The sequence below is a fragment of the Mesoplodon bidens genome (assembly GCF_964165515.1).
Source record: "Mesoplodon bidens genome assembly, chromosome: 13".
Taxonomy (NCBI): Eukaryota; Metazoa; Chordata; class Mammalia; order Artiodactyla; family Ziphiidae; genus Mesoplodon; species Mesoplodon bidens.
Window position 1 is genome coordinate 79134722 of NC_138169.1, and position 17180 is coordinate 79151901.

The 17180-nt window shown below is 36.7% G+C and overlaps 1 protein-coding gene across 1 annotated transcript in view; it reads left to right on the top strand.

Moving 5' to 3' along the window:
* The window catches only part of CDH7 (cadherin 7), a gene marked incomplete at both ends in the record, with an annotated part of 110192 nt that overhangs the window by 39318 nt on the left and 53694 nt on the right, over positions 1-17180 (top strand). The window contains 3 exons of the mRNA XM_081252485.1: positions 3886-4180; positions 8174-8293; positions 14830-14997. Coding sequence (XP_081108611.1) covers positions 3886-4180; positions 8174-8293; positions 14830-14997 — 583 coding nt within the window. The remainder of the gene's footprint in view (positions 1-3885; positions 4181-8173; positions 8294-14829; positions 14998-17180) is intronic.

Below are 17180 nucleotides of genomic sequence, written 5' to 3' on the forward strand. Positions count from 1 at the left end.
CCACCTGCCTGGGACATAGAGGGCCCTCTGGGATGTGGTAGGAAAGAGACTGGGGAGATGGCACATGGCCACATGGAGCCGAGTGCTTAGGATTTGGAGTTAAACCCAGAGCCCATGGGGAGCAATTATTTGGTGAGGGGTGTGACACAATTCAGTGCATGTTTAGTGAGATCATTTCTGACGTGCACTATAACAGCCTTGATGATGTGAGTTATTAAAAGTGGAAAATAACTGGGGAGTTTTGTGATAGCCCAAGTGAAAGATTTGAAGATTCCAAGTTAGGATGATTGTTCAGAGGGACTGGAGAATGGGTTGATAACGTTAGAGGTAATGAGTGCGTATTCCTTCGAGCGGGGGATGGTGGAGCCATAACAGATGACTAAACAGAATATACTTTAGGTGTATGTGAAGTATGCTTTGCATCCTGGCCTGTGTAGGTTATAACTCAGTCCAACAGTTTCATGTTTCTTACATTGTTACCGTACACAGTGCTGGCATAGTGACATTGGATTCGCATAATACTTGGATCTCCTCCCTGCTTATTCTTTTGCCTTATCACAAGCTGGACTCAGCTAAGAGGGCTGTGCTCCTTACTGTTTGTGCTCATTTGCCAACAACAACAAAAAATTTAAATATTTAATGTAAATATTTACTTTGGAGTCACAACAAATATTTGGAAAAGGATTTAGGGACACAGTACAAGTGAGTTTTGTCTGGTGATTAATCAAGATTTTGTTGTTATTGTTTAGATGAATTACAAGATCATGTTTACAACGATATTGGCAAGTGAAATAGACATAACAACATGAATTCTACTCTGCCCCAAATAGAGTGCAAATCGTTGTTTTTTATTGTGTTTTTCATTTATTGCTTATTTGCTCACTTACCATATTGTGGGACTGCAGAATTTTTTTTTTTCCTGGCCAGAGGTTTTCACTGTGGGGACTTCCTACTCTATTCCATAATCATCATTGACAAAGACTGTGCACAAGTGTATGTGTGCTTGTGTGTGTGCATTTGACGGGGGTAAGTGTGGGGCTACAGAGACACGTGTCTTAACTTATGAATGCCATTCAGTCCTTCTACACTTCCAGCATTTTTCTTTTCTGTGCATGCTTTTTCAACACAGAAGGATAATAGTTTTTCCTAACAGCCTGGGGTTTCACCCCATGTATTAAGGTTAGTATCGTGGGTGTAGCCTCACAGATTCAGTGTCTGCACCATCTGATAATTATGTATCCATCTTAACATTCCAGAGTTGGTCCTCCACTTTCAACTGCAGATGCTTCCACTAACTTTGCAAGGACACCGAGGCGAGACTCATAGTAGTTTTATGCTCGTGAATTTTGGCAGTGGTTACAAGCCTAGTGATGGTTCCAGCTGGGAGAAAAGTGTCAGCGATGGGGAGTGTGGTAGATTGCAGGGCTCCTGCAGTAGATGTGTTGGTGTGTCTGTGTAGGTTGGGGGCGGGCAGTGATGGTGGTGGCAGCTAGAGGTAGAAGAGAAGAATTCTGATCCTTGAAGGAGCAGAAAAACAAGCAGTATGAACCTTTTTTACCTTTAAGTTCTTATGCTGTCAGCAGTGGAGCACAACTAGCAATAGTGCGTAACGTCAGATATGGCCTCAGAGCTCAGGCTGGAGATGAGTCAGGATTTCGTGTGTGTTCTGTATTGAAAGGAATGCATCCTCTCTCCCTTACCTGAATACCCCAGGAACACACGGTGTCCCCACGCTGTGAAGACAGCAGTCAGTTGATAGGAATTAGTTAAATGAATCATAAGGGCTGGTCCTATAAATTGGAGCTCCTCGTGATATTTTTAGAGAGAGCAAACCTTTGATTAAAGACGCAGCCTGTGTATAACTTCTGTGTGTCTGTGGTCATCAAGGGCGAGGACGGGTTGGGAGAATGACTGTGAGAAGTGTGTGTAGGGGGGACTACTTGAGGTATCAGCTGCTTAAAAGCAACTTACTTTCACCTAGCATCTGCATTTGTCTCCGGACTCAAGTTTTTGCTCTGTGTTGTTGAGTGTGGTTTATTGCTGTTCTGTAACGTCAAGAAAGGTCCCTTCTGGTACATCGTAAAACGTGTTGATGGAAACCCCTGGAAACACTGAGCGGCTTTGAGATTTAGGGAGTGATCAGGTGGGAGTGGTTGTCTGTACGCTTCTGCCCTGAGTTCTCCTTTGTGGCAACTTTAATGTCCTCACCTCACAGGACACAGCTTCCCCCACCCAGAGGCAGGATCCCCATTGTAGGGAGTGGAGGATGGGCTTTCCACCAGCGTAATGGTTTTCATACTCCTAGCTCTGCCATGGAGAGCTGGCAGCATGACCAGCAAAGTACTTTCTCTGCCTCAGTTTCCTCATCTGTTAAAGGGATAATAAAGTCAGTCAGTGTGAGCGTGGAATGAGTTACTGTGTAGAGAACATTAGTAGTAGTTCCCGGCACATAGGGAGTGCTCAGTAATTCAAACTATAGTAATTCTTAGCTTGCTTCGTCTTAAATTACAGGGAGATATGTATGTAATAGTCACCCTGAGAATGACTTAAGAAAATTAAATAATTCATTACCTTTCAAGAATACAACTTCTCCGTATGCTGGATAATCATGCTGCAGAGTGATTCACTAGTTAATTCCACACTGAACAAAGCTAAAGTAAAACTTGTGCCAGAAATTAATTTTTTGTATCATTTCGTCCTAACTGAAAACTACAGAAACTAAAGGATAAATCAGGTATTTAAGTATTCTGAAGCCGAGTATAAACACAGCTGTTACAGTGCGATGGAAGAATCATTTAGAGGAATTTGTGGTACAAAAGCAGTATCCTCAACAGCTAAGGATGGAAATGGACTGGGCATCCACTTGCCTAAGTTTCCCATATCTTATATTTTTTGAACCTTGTCTGATTTCAAAGAATGCAAATGTAGTTCTGCAGGGCAGTGAACAGCTTTGTTATTTGGTAAATTGGTTTTTTGCGTTTGTATTAATTGCAGTCCAGAATCACGGCAGTTATAGAGGATGAAAGATGGTTGAAATTACAGATTGAGCAATGTATTTCTCAGGTTATGAAGTTCAGGGAAATATGTAATTATTTCTGAGTTTCCTCAGGTTCCTCTGTTCAACATAATGTTCTGACATACAGAAGGGACAGTTCCAGGTGTGAAATGCAAATCAGTAGGGGCTGCCCCTGAGCCGTAGCCGGGGTTAATCATGCAAATCTAATGCTGTTCTTGGTATTTCAAGAAAGGTTTCAGTTGAAGTCTCAGGCACATATTGATTTAAAATTCCTACTTCAGAGAGCAGTGTAATTTTTCTTTTACAGCTTCAAATTTTAAAATATAGAACAGGATTTGGAGACCAATTTAGTGACTGGACATCCATCCATCCTTAATAATCCTGCAAAGTTGTGGGAGTTGGGAGGGACGGGCACCCTTAAAGGATGTGGTGATTTCTAAGCAGATTAAAAAATATATTAGATCTAAACTTACAAATGTTCTATAGCAAGTCCCTTTGCTTGGAGTACGATCAAATCAACCAATTATGCATGGTTACTGAATGTGTGCTCTGGTCAAAGAAGATGGCTAAAGCTAGCAAGGACAGACCAAATCAAAAATAACACTACAACGAGTGCCTAACTTTGGGAATGGTATAAAATGCCTTTGGAAATGAGACTGTTTACAGGAAGAAATGAAATTGTCTTGCTCACAAGTGCAAGCTGACACATTCTTATAGCCGTTTCCGTTGTGCACAAAATGCGTCAGCTTATCTTTCCAAGAACAGTAAAATTTCATATGCTGCTGCCTGACATAAGAATTATTTTGACATATCTCCATATCGCTGACTCGCTTGTAAGTTAATCTCATCTCACATGAATTTTTCACCAGCTTCACTCTGATGTTGATAAAGGAGATGGTTCCATCAAATACATCTTGTCAGGCGAAGGGGCAAGTTCCATTTTCATTATTGATGAGAACACTGGGGATATTCATGCCACCAAGAGGCTGGACCGCGAGGAGCAGGCCTACTATACCCTCCGCGCCCAGGCGCTGGACCGGCTCACCAACAAGCCCGTGGAGCCCGAGTCGGAGTTCGTCATCAAGATTCAGGACATCAATGACAACGAACCTAAATTCCTGGATGGCCCGTACACGGCCGGAGTTCCCGAAATGTCTCCTGTGGGTAAGTAAAGAGCAAGTTGGTCTTGTACCATCTGATTTGAGGAGGTTTGTATTTAAAATTAAATCACCATAAATACTGGGGAAGAAATCACATTCGCATTTGTGTAGACATTGCCATTTAGTGTGAGGGGAATGTTTGAGATGTGTTAGTAGCCAGTATCCAAATTCTATTTTCTGACACATTATTTTATGTATACGGAAAATTAGGAAATTCTTCCTTTTACACACCTGTCTCAGTGTCTTCAAGAAATTACATAGGTCTTACAATCCCTTTTCAATTTAATATTTCAAATTAAAACATGATTCAAATTATGCCTAAGAAGTTAAAAAAAACAATAAAATTACTATCAAACCAAAAAAAAAATCATTCTAGACACAGCCCTGTGATGATCTACTACTTTTCTTTTTCTTTCTCCCCATGTTAAAATAAGAATTCACTATTCTAAGCATCTCTCTGGGGCCAGGGTATCAGGCAAGGCCAGCAGTGTAGCTAGGCTAATATTAGGATGAGCTGGTCTATTTGCTTATAGAGTGTGCTTGAACCTGTAAATGTCCATCCACCTGCCACCACTAATCTTTTTGTGATGTCTCCAGAAATTTAAATGCATGACAATTTATACTGAATTTATAATAATGGTAAAGTGATACTCAGTGTGAGCTATATAAAAGAATAATAGGGCTTCCCTGGTGGCGCAGTGGTTGAGAGTCTTCCTGCCAACGCAGGGGACATGGGTTCGAGCCCTGGTCTGGGAAGATCCCACATGCCACGGAGCAACTAGGTCCGTGAGCCACAATTACTGAGCGCGTCTGGAGCCTGTGCCCTGCAACAAGAGAGGCCGCGATAGTGAGAGGCCTGCGCATCGTGATGAAGAGTGGCCCCCATTTGCCGCAACTAGAGAAAGCCCTTGCACAGAAACAAAGAGCCAACACAGCCATAAACAAACAAACAAACAAATAAATAATAAGATAAAATAAAATAATGAAGGCTGTTTTACTCAAAGGCCTTTTGACGTTGCTCCATTACTGGAAAAATAGAAAGTAAATTACCTTTAGCATATACTGTATTTCAAATGCTATTAAACTATCCTTTAAATTCCACTTATTTAGGTACCTTTGGAATAGTTTTCAGCCAGTATGTGATTTAGGTATGGATGATCTTACAAAAAAAAAAAAAAAATTATGGGGCTGGGATAGAGACCAGTTGATTTATCTCTTTTATTTCCTGTTGTTTATAGTATTGAAGGGGGAAGTTTATTTAAAATAATAATCGAACTTGTATTTTAACACGTATTTCAACTCAAGTCTTTTACTTGAAAATTTTACCCAGTTTGATTTGTTTTGATTGATTGATTGTGATTTGTTTTACTTTAAGTAAAAGTCATTGCGTTCATTCCAGCTTTCGATCCACACATCTGCTATGCAGGGGAGTGGAATTGCAAAGATGTGTATTATATGTGCCCAATTTAGTGACCCTAAATTTCTGTTCCAGTCAGATTGGAGAGGGAACATTATTTTGGGACCATGGCTCAAGCTGCTAAAGAAATACGAACTGAAAATAAGCCAGAGGAATCGATGCTTGTGGACAGGAAAAGTTCTGAACTGCAGTGGCAGCATCTCACTATAATTATCTTCTGTGTAAATATTTCTTTGACCAAACAGGCTTGTTCACACTTTCTCAATGCTGTCCACTCCTTCAGAGTGCTTCCTGCTGCTCTTGTTTAATAACAAAAACAACAACGATGATGACACCAGCAAAAACAAGATTTGGGAGGTTTTAGAAAAAAGAGAAGGCACGTTGTCCTCCCCAAAGTAGTAAGGTTTAGAAAAACAGGAGGTTTTGAGGTGTGTTGAAGCAATTCAGTTCAATGCCGTAATTCTCCTGGGCATTTTGGGCATTCTTCATGGGCTTGCTAAGGTTTTCCTTTCCTGTGTAGAACCCAGCAGTGCAAATTGGATGACTGTGAGCTTTTTGTTCTAGAGGCTGAATAATGCACTGTAGTTTTGGTTCCAGTGGTACCACTCTGATATCAAACAGCATGATTATTATGTGCATGTGTAAGTTATTTTAGTTATTTGATTCCAACAGGTTCAGAACATTTTAGAAAATGATTTCTCAATGTCTTCAGGATTTACTTGACACTAATTGAGGTCACTTGGTTAATATCAAAATTTGAGCTAAAAACAATAAATGTCTACATAAAGTGTATCCTATGGATTTATAGTGCCAGATTATCAAAGTGTTTAATTCTAAGCAAATAGTTATAATAGCCACTGAATAGTACGGTATATACAACACAAGTTTTCAGTATTTATTATTCAGGCCTATTTTTTTTTTTTTTCATTGAGAACTAACTAAGATTTGAAACACACTCATAAGTCCCTGGGATCTCTTATTTGTTGCCAGAAGAGCATAGATAAGCATGAGAATACAAGTGTGTGTGTGTGTGCGCGTGTGTGTTTGTATATGTCTGTGTGCCTGTGCGTGTGTATGTATAGTAATTATTTAACGAACACTTCAGAAAAAATTATACACTACAAAATTTACTGAAGTATAGTTTTCATTATTTTGTTTGTTTCAAGGTGTTTTCTTTTCCAGTGAAGTAGGAAATCAGTACTTAACCATATCACGAGAATAAATATTGCTGTAACGATGGTGCTGTAAAGATGTTCTCTATTTCCTTATAGAGGAAATAGAGAACATCAAAGTCATTGATTCTAACATTTTTAAATAGTCAAAATCTAATTGTTAAAAAGAGTTTTAAATATACATCATTCACTGTTTGGTCCTACCAAGCATCCATAGAGCACAGTCTCCTAAGTCTATCAAATAAAAAAAAAAAAACTTCAGAATTTACAAAATGTGTGTGTGTGTATGCACAACACACACATACATATTCAAATTTTCCACCCAATCTGAAAGAAAATAGAATTGGTAAGGGAAATCATAATCTGGAAAAGAGAATAGACTTATAATAAGATGGGCATTGGTAACTTATTTAAGGCATTTAGAGAGGGAGATCTACATAGGAATATATCTAAAAGAGATGTTAGACTAAAAATGCCATATCTTCAAGAATTTATTAGAAACCAGCTTGAACCTTAAAAGAATACAGAAAGGGATTTGTCCCATCCCCATCAGCTAGGACATAAATGATAAAATAGCATGTGCTTAAATATTTAAACTAAGCAAATGTGAGTAGCTAATATTTTTATGATATTCCAAATGGAAATAAAAAGAACAGATCACACTAAATGCTTTCCATATGGAATAAGTGAATGCACAGTAAAAGGAAGAAGCAATATGACATTCTATCATATGAAATGTAGAAAAACAACCAGTGTTGTGATTTTTCAAGTTGCCATGCTTTTTCTGCTTTGGGAAGGTTTGGTTTAAACTTTCATTTCATGCTTTTGTTTTTAAATCAATTAGTGAAAACAAATGAAAAATAAAACTACTACAGGAAGAGACAGAGTAGCCACTTAATATCCAGTTAAATGTATTAACTGAATATTCTTTATGCAGTTAATGAAGTTTCAGTTTCTGTCTGGCTTTACTTTGCTTATAGCAGTGAGGTTACCTCAGTGTCACGATGTTAGTATTTGTCATGCTGCCTTCTAGACAGTGATTGAGACTTACAGAGATTGCTCTTGATAAAAATTTATTACCCAACCCTGATGGATGAGATGCCTAAAATTTGAGTCCCATCCACTTCTGAATATATATCCCTGCCTAACTTGCATCATCAGTCTTATTTTTTTGCCAATATATTTTCATGTCCCTTAAATATTTCTGAAGGATGAATGATCATTTATCATCTTTTGGGGTTTGTCTGAGGCAAAAAAAATATATGATATCAATTTTTCATGTACCTTAGAATAAGAAAAATTAAAAATGAAAAACAAATCTAGTGTAGACTCTTTAGCGTTTTGTGAGTTCTTATGTTTTGTGGCATTTGGGAGTTTTTAATTCATTGGTTTTGGGATTGGCACGTAGGGACCTCAGTGGTACAAGTGACAGCAACGGATGCTGATGATCCTACATATGGCAACAGCGCCCGAGTGGTCTACAGTATCCTGCAAGGACAGCCATACTTCTCAGTGGAGCCAAAGACAGGTAAAAATTGACATGCAACTCTCTTTGTAAAGTCATCATTTATATCTTGGCATAGAATTAATAATAGTTATTTTTATTCAATATAGTTGGAGTTGATAACAGACACTATTTTTACTGTGGTTCTCTCAATATGTGTACCATGGCAATAAACAGCATATTGTTTATAGAGACATTAGCACATTTTAAGAATATTTTATTACATTTGTCAGTATTCCTACCAAAATTAAACAAAATATTAGATATTGAAAATTATTTCAGCTGTTACCTCTTGACTGTATAAGAAAATATTCATCATTCATCTCAATTCTTTTTTGCTTTGTTTCTTTAATTAATTCACATAGGAATTACACACAGTAAAATTTAAATCTTAAGCAAAATCTCCTTGCCGTGCAGTAGAATATGTACTAGGTTCAGCTTGTCCTTCCAGGGGCTGGTTTTTCTCAGGGGAATTAGTTGAAACATAACAATTAGGATGATGATCTGCTAAATCAAAAACTAAATTAAATGACTTTTAATTTCAGAAAAAAAAATTATTAATTGCAAAGCTGCCTGGATACAATATGTGGTTGTTTGGCTAGATATTCTGTTTTGCTCTGAAGATGAAATAGTTTATATACTGTTAAAACTATAATTTGGAGCACTATTTTCTTGGTTATAAAATAATATTTTATCTATTCTGCTCCTCTGGCTCTGGGTATAGGGAAGTGTGGGCAGGTGCGAAGATGGGTGGGTGTGAGCCATTGATTTTCTTCATCACTGTGAAAATCCAAAATTTCTTTATATTTTAATAATTTTGCCTTTATCGTGGAGAATAATTCTTCCTCAAATAGCAGGTTCGTGATTTTGAAAATTTGATAGTACTTATGATCCTAAATGAATATTTTAATGCCACGTACCCTGTTTTTCATATTATAAAAAATGGCAACATCAAATCATTCTCAAATCACTGTGGGGGATAAACATTTTAAGTGTCTTTTGAGAATGACAGTTGTACAAAAACAGACCAGTAAATTCGCTGTGAGCTCATCATTCATTAGAATTTTCATAGAGGCTGTGGCATATTTTTTTACCAATGTTGTGATAAAGTCTGGAAGCTGCCTAGAAAGTCTGATAGCGGAGAAATAGTTCTGATTCAGCGAGTATTGAAGGAGAAGTAAATGAAAGTATCTGGTTTATGATCTGAATCCTGGGAATGTAGAAGTTGTGCTCGTGGTTGATTTAATGATAGATCTGAGAACCTAAATTCAGACAACCACCCATTCCCTTCTAAATCTACTCTTTGCAGCCTAGAAAGACATTGACAAGTTTCTGACAATTTGCTCACAAATTGTATACCTCCTGCATTATATAACCTGCTCAAAAATAGCATGTACTAATCCAAAGGGTTAAATATTTTGCTGCTACTAATGATTGGCTTGTGATTTTAGCTTTGCTGTAAGATAATAGGTGTTTCATAGGCCCTGTGTAGGTAAGACCTCACCTATTGAGCAGCTGGACAACAGTCTGTGTCATGGCATCACATGATTAGTACTTCAAACTTAATTTTAATTTTCAGTCTCAAGGACCGTGTATTACAGGAGGTAAAGTTTCATTTAATTTTGTTTTGGTTAACAGTTTTTAATGCTGTAATCATGGTAATCATTGGGACTTATCTTTCTTATAATCATTCATGCAGAGGTATTCTAGGAATTGTTGTGTCCTCTCTGCTATCATAATATAGAGAATGCATCCCCCCCCCCGGCAAAAAAAATGGAATTCTATTTTTCTGACAAAAATGGATGGAGGATTTTCAGGCCTTACAAGCATGAAAAGCTGTGTAGACAATTTGAGGTAGTCTTCCTTAGTTGGTGTATGATTCTTATCTATGTAAGAAATAACATTATTTCCCACATCTCCAAATCTAAGGCCTTTTGAGAAGAATGTAAAACTTTTGACAGGAAAAATGCTGAAAATATGTTAAATCAAGATTATATAAAATAGGCCTAGGAAATCACTGTTAAATACACCTCTGAAAGTTTAACTTCTAATTTCTTTTTTTAAAAGAAGTAGTATTAGTAATAACCATTACTATTTGTTAATCACATATCATTATCTTAGCCTGGCTAAAATCTCTGAGCATGTATTCCACCTGTGGCACACTTACAGGCCACATGACCAGAGGGTAAGTGTATTTTCTACATTAATTTCTCAGTCCACAAAGCGAGGATGTGAGTAGCTACAAAAAACAATGTTGACAATTCAGCCATCAAAGAGAATGGCACTAGAAACAAGATAATGTAGCATTAAAAGGACTGCAAAGATTCTCATCACCTATCTTCATAATGTCCCCAAATTCACAGGGAGATGGAGAATTATTCTAATGTGTTTATCTAGTCCGTAACCTACAAGCAAATAGATCCAGTTTTTCAATCTATTTCATATGTGGCAGGACTGGCTACATAATTTGCTATTTGAAATGAAAATGCAGGCTTCTTGTTCTAAAATTAGTAGGATTTCAGACGTCATCAGCAGAGCAGAAACCAAACACGGGGACAGTGTGTGACTGCACAGACCACAAGGCCATGAGGTTGTCCTTGAAACATGGTTGGAGTGTCAAATATCACTTGTCATTTAGGAGTTCTTTCTTAGACATAGAGGTGTGACTCTATGGTGCCTGCGTTAGAGATTACATGCATACTTGTTACATCCTAGCTTTAGGTAAGTAATACAGTTGTAACAAAGCCCTCGTCCCTAATACACCCTTCATGCACGTTCCATCCTGTGGCATGGCTCATGGTGTAGAGGACCCTCACTCCTGTCAGGGCTTCCTCAGGACATCCTCTCACAAGAGTGAGGGGATGTAATGACAGTCCCTTCCTCAGCGACTCTTTATTTGATGCCAGCTCTGTAATCCTTTGATGATCCAGAAGCTTCCATCTCTACTATTTTTGGCTCTTCTCCATGTTTTTATGGTTCTGTTATATGCTTCACTTAGAGGTAGAGAAACCAAATAATACAAGTCTTAGACAGAAAATTTAGAAAAGAATACAAACTTATTGGAAGAGATTCACCTGTACTTCTAATGGATCTTGAACCTGATAGCATGACTAGCCCAGACCTGTGTTACCTTACTGATGTGGTTGCCTAGACTCCTGGGTCTAATCCAGAGCTTCAGAATGGACTTCAGAAATGTACACATCTGAAGTCTTAAGGAGATTCCATGATAACAGAATATGCTTTAAAAAGCAAAACAAAACATTGATGGCAGGTAGGAGGTTAGAAAATCATCTGAAAATTTATTCCCAGACCAAAAACTAGACAGTTTTTGCATAATACTAGTGATAAATTTATATTTCATACACAATACTTTTTTGTGGACATGGATTATAAATAAATAAAAAGTTCTGGGTTACTGGTCAGATATACATCTATAGAAAAATGATTATTCAGAAAGCCTAAAATCTGAGCCAGTCTCTTTTCTAAAGAGTTACAGGATATATTCTTCTCATCATAAGTGGCTTAGAATTATTGACTATTAAAATTAAATATTATCATCTCTCATGAAAACCTCACAGAACTGTAAGGTTATGATTAGACAAGACTGGCCTTTACCACTTCAGAGACGTTTGCTGTGTGTGTGTGTGTCTATATAATATACAGCAAAATGCAGATCAAATCTAACGTATGAGAATTCTTTTCCAAATGTAGACAGTTGATACTCAAAAGTAAAAAACTAGCAAAAGCCATAGAACTAGAAATCTATTATGTTTGAATGTTCTTATTTAAATTCACTTCTCTCCCAGTTATTTCATTCTTGTAAAAAATATGTTTAATAATTGAGGTATTTGGAAATTACCTTTGCCACCTGCATTTCTTTGCAAACTTTGTGATGATTTTTGCTTTGGAGGAGTGTTATATTTAGGATCACTTGTAAAGAGACAATTAGACGTGTGAAAAATAAGTGAGTAACTTTGACTACCACATTTGTCCCCCGATAATTCTGTTTTCTTTCAAATAACGCTGCTGAGCAAAACCATGAGAAGATGAGGCGGCTGTGTTTTCTTTGCTGATTAGTTGACATGCTTTGGACCTCTCTCCATCATAATACATGTGCAAGGGTACAAACTCACTTACACATGTTGATTTTGGAAGGAAAATGAGAGATGAATAGAAATTAAAAATTAAAAATGAATGAGTAAGAAATTTTGCTAGAACTTCACTAATATTTGATCTATATGAAATGCACCATAAGTCAAATATTCAAGATTGTCAACGCTCAATGTATAAAAAAGTATTACAAGTAAAGATGATTAACATCAAAGAAAAAAAGGAAGGTGGGGGGTGGAGGGGGAGGAGGGAGAGAGGGAGGGGGAGAGAGAGAGAGAGAGAGAGAGAGAGAGAAAGAAAGAAAAAGAAAGAAGGAAAGAAAGAGATGTAAGTCCCAGAACTCTTAAAGATTGTTATGCTTGGTAACAGCATGTCTTACTGAGGTCAGTACTCAGTGCCTTATATATTAGAGTTAAGGGAAGTATTGAAGAACAGACATGAAATGTTCATAGAATCATTATGGCTCTAAGAAGAATATTTATGTCTCAGACAATTATCAGTGAACCAAATGGGTATATGACTATGTTTCTTTTGATTGTCATTGTGATGTTTCAGAGATTAACTATAACCAGTGTGTAGATAACCGAAAGAGTTCAGTGAAGGGGTTACTTAGAGAGACCTTGTATTGCTCTGCTTGTAGCAACAGTGTCCAGTATAGTGTATTAGAATAAGTGATTGTTAAAACAACAGCAATAACAACAAATGGCCTACTCAGAGAAGTATAATTTAAATGCTTAAGATACTGATATATTGTTGGGGTGTGTGTGTGTATATATATATGTGTATGTATTTGATAGCTACTGCTTAGGACTAAATAACAATAAGGTTGCTTAAGATGGTGTGAGTGTTACTCAGCTTGGAATCTTGAGAACCAGTAACATATTGTTTAAGTTATTCTTATACTATTGAAAGATTTTCTCATCTCTTCCCCACTCCTAGAATATTTACGGAACTGTAGAATATTGTGAAGAATAGGGCAGGCCTGATATAGTATAATGTAGGCTTGTAACTTATACTTGGGCTGAAATATAACACACACAGACCATTTTTACATGTGTCCATTGAAGAATCAGCATTTAAACAATTTAACTTGGCAGCTTTTAAAGAACATTTTGTAAATTTGGAGGATATAAAAATATTTTTATGCTGAACATGAGGGAAAAAAACATTTATCCCAACTTGTTTACAATTATGTTCTCCCAAAGAATCATCCTTTATCAAACAGCCCAGTTTTGCCCCTGAGAAGTCCATGAAACCAGAGTTCCTGTTCCTCACATCTGAGTCATTGGGGATGTAAATTCTGACTTAAACTCTAAAAGTTAGAATCTGTTAAATAAAATGATTAGACATGTTTCAAACGAAGTCGATAAAAGGGTTCCAGGTATGTAGGTAAGACGTCTTCATTGGAAATGATGGAAGTACAAGAAATGATTAAGTAGGATTCTAGACTCCTTCTGGTATCTAATTAGCAAAGATGGCCTCATATTGCTAGTTTCGAGATCTGTATAGGGCAATATTGGATACATAGGTTTTCATTTGACATAATCTCTGTCCATATACTAAGTATATTAAGTATATAATGTCATTTTATATATTTACATATAGCATAAACTAAATTCTATCCCATAAAGATACTATTACCTAATCTATTTATGTAATAATTATATAGTTATTAATATAAAACCACTAATTTAGCACAGCAATGATTATTGAGTCAAGCTTTCTTACCAAGCAACATGAAGTTCAGAAATCAATTTTTCATACCTCTGAAGTCTTAAAGGGTATCCATATTAAATGCAATTGGTTCAAAAGAAACAATACAACACATCAATAGTTTTAGTGTCTTGATTTCCATTAACACAGTCATCCTCATCTATAGTCCTTTTTTTCAGACCTTTAGATACAGCATAAAGTCATCCAGCAGCATAGTTTGGAATGGTGTTTTGTTTATTAAACATAAATAACTCTCATTCCTTTTACTTATGGAATAGTTATTTTGCTGGAAAAGAGGTAGTAGCTGGAAGAGAGTTAGGGACCATAGCTGAAAGGTTTGTGGTGATTTCACATCACTGGGAATTAAGTTGTTGGAGAGGGTGAAAGAGAAGAAGAGAGAGGTTCATTGTCATATACTTGTACAGGCCACTGCCCATTCTTCTAGAGGAGTATATTTTATTTATTGTAAGTTGGTATTTCCTGAACCATACATTTCTGTAAAATCTAAAGATAATCCTCCCTCTCTGCTCTTCCACATTACAGCGTTTTCTGTGTTTGTGATATTGTATATAATTATTATATCCCTTTGGCCTTTAATATGCATTGCAATTATTAAAAGGAAAAAAACAAAGCAAAAGGCCACAACTCAAGAGCTATTTTCTACCTATGTCAGTGTTCTTTACTAGTATAAATGCAGTGATTCATGATGCATTTTACTGGGATTTGAAATTTTACAGGAGTCATCAAGACCGCCCTTCCAAACATGGATAGAGAGGCTAAAGACCAGTATTTGCTTGTTATTCAGGCAAAGGATATGGTTGGTCAAAACGGAGGACTCTCTGGAACCACGTCAGTCACCGTGACCCTAACTGATGTCAACGACAACCCGCCTCGCTTTCCTCGAAGTAAGCTGTTCTGTTGCACGTTGCAAGCACATTAGTTTTCCTTGCTGGATTATAAAAATGTCTTTAAAAAGGAGTTTTTCCAAATACTTCTCAAACAAATAATTATCTTAACTACATTCTCCCCCAGTTTTATCAGAGGCATGATTTTTAATTCAGTAATATGGAATAATAAGGGTAATGAAAATAAATAGAAGTAATTATATCTTTGTATTACTTCTATCTTAAATATAATATGCTTTTTCTTTTGTTCACACTTTGAATACTAGACAGTTATGAAGTTTGTTTATTCATTAATCTTTTTATTCAAAGACATGCTACTCTTTACATTCTGTAAGTTATGAGGTTGTTGCCAATTAGTAACATTCAAATACTCTTCGTGAATTCTCTACGCTAAAAATATTGCTTTATTTTTAAAGATAAAAATGAGTCCTGAACTTCACTTTTCATTCCATACTTTTTTTTAACCAGTTCATGTACCTTGAACATTCCTTCTGCTACCTACCACATCTTTTTTATACAAACGCTCAGCATTTCAAAAGAAATCAGTCCAAAGAACCAGAAAACCGCATGCCCTCAATTTAGTTTCTTTGACCAAAGTGGCTTTTGTTTTAAACAAGTAAGAGGAAAAAAATAATTTCCTTAGGTAGAGCTGTCCTGATTGTAAACATTTCATCTCACTCTCTTTTAGTTGCCTTTTTTCTGCTTTTTTGTAAATGTGTGTGGTATTTCTTTAGAATATTCAAGAAAATAAGGAAATCATACAAACTACAATGTTTTTAAATGCTTGTCTGATAGAAATAGGGAACTGAGCTCCCTTATGAACAGATCTTAAAGCTAATAATGTTAAACAAGGACACTTACTCTGTAAATATGAGTGCGACCATGTTTTCCTTCAAATACTGCTTCTTTAGCTGTTTTATTTTTATTTTACATATTTTTAATATTGTTGTACAGCAGACATTTCAATACCTCCTGGCAAAATAAAGAAAATTACACTAACTTTAACATTTAAAAAAAAGAACCTTTCTTTAATTGTGTCCTTGATGGCTTACAATGGGGAGGAGAGGAGGATTGAAGAATAAACAAGACAAAACAATTAATGCGATTATATTTGGCTGATAATAGAATTAGCTGTTTCTCTTTAACTACAGTGATAAGAATTGGCACTTAGAATTTTTGTGGTTTCAGTTGTCATGATTTGATAGGATAGAGCATGGATTTTCTAGCTTACTAGATACTCCCCTACTTATTAAAGTGAAGGAAGCCAAAAATATGTCATTAGGTTTTTCATTTTGGCTGGGATTTTTCTCTACCATTTAGTTACTATTCTAACCTTGAAATTTTTGGATTTTCCTAAGGACGCTTGTAGATATGTGAAAGCGTTGCTCAAAAATAGTAAGTATGTGTTGTAATCATTTTTTAAAATCAGTAACAACTTATAAAATGTAGAAAATTGAAAAAGCAATCATTCTTAGCCTAGAATGTGGTCCCTTCATATGGATACATTTTCCTTTCTCTGTTTCAAAGAAAATCCTTTCTTTTCTCTTCATAAGAAAGTGCAGGGCTTCCCTTGTGGCGCAGCGGTTGAGAGTCCGCCTGCCGATGCACGGGACATGGGTTCGTGCCCCGGTCCGGGAAGGTCCCACATGCCGCGGAGCGGCTAGGCCCGTGGGCCGTGGCCACTGGGCCTGCGTGTCCGGAGCCTGTGCTCCGCAATGGGAGAGGCCACGGTGGTGAGAGGCCCACGTACCGGAAAAAAAAAAAAAAAAAAAAAGAAAGTGCAAATGCACCACTGTTAGCAGCCAGAAGGAAATGGAAAAGGGTGGAGGAAGCAGGAAAAAGTAGATGATTAGAGGAAAACGGTGAAAGGGTGTTTCCTAGTTTCAAAGGGATGGTTGACGTACTTCATCTGCCTCCCAAACTGGCTTCTTAAAATTTTTATTTATTTATTTATTTTTTGAGGTGGGGGGTAGGGAGTTGAGGGATGGTGAAAAGTTTTGACAAAAGAAAGTTTAAAAAAGTTACTATTCTTCTTTTGCTTCTCTTTCCTCCTGTTCAAATAACATTGCCTCTGCTCTTGTACCATTGTGCCCCAAATCAGTTCTACATCCAACTCACAAATAATTCTTATCCTCGGTAAATTTATGAGCTAAAAGAAGACTAATATTGACTTTCATCAGCTT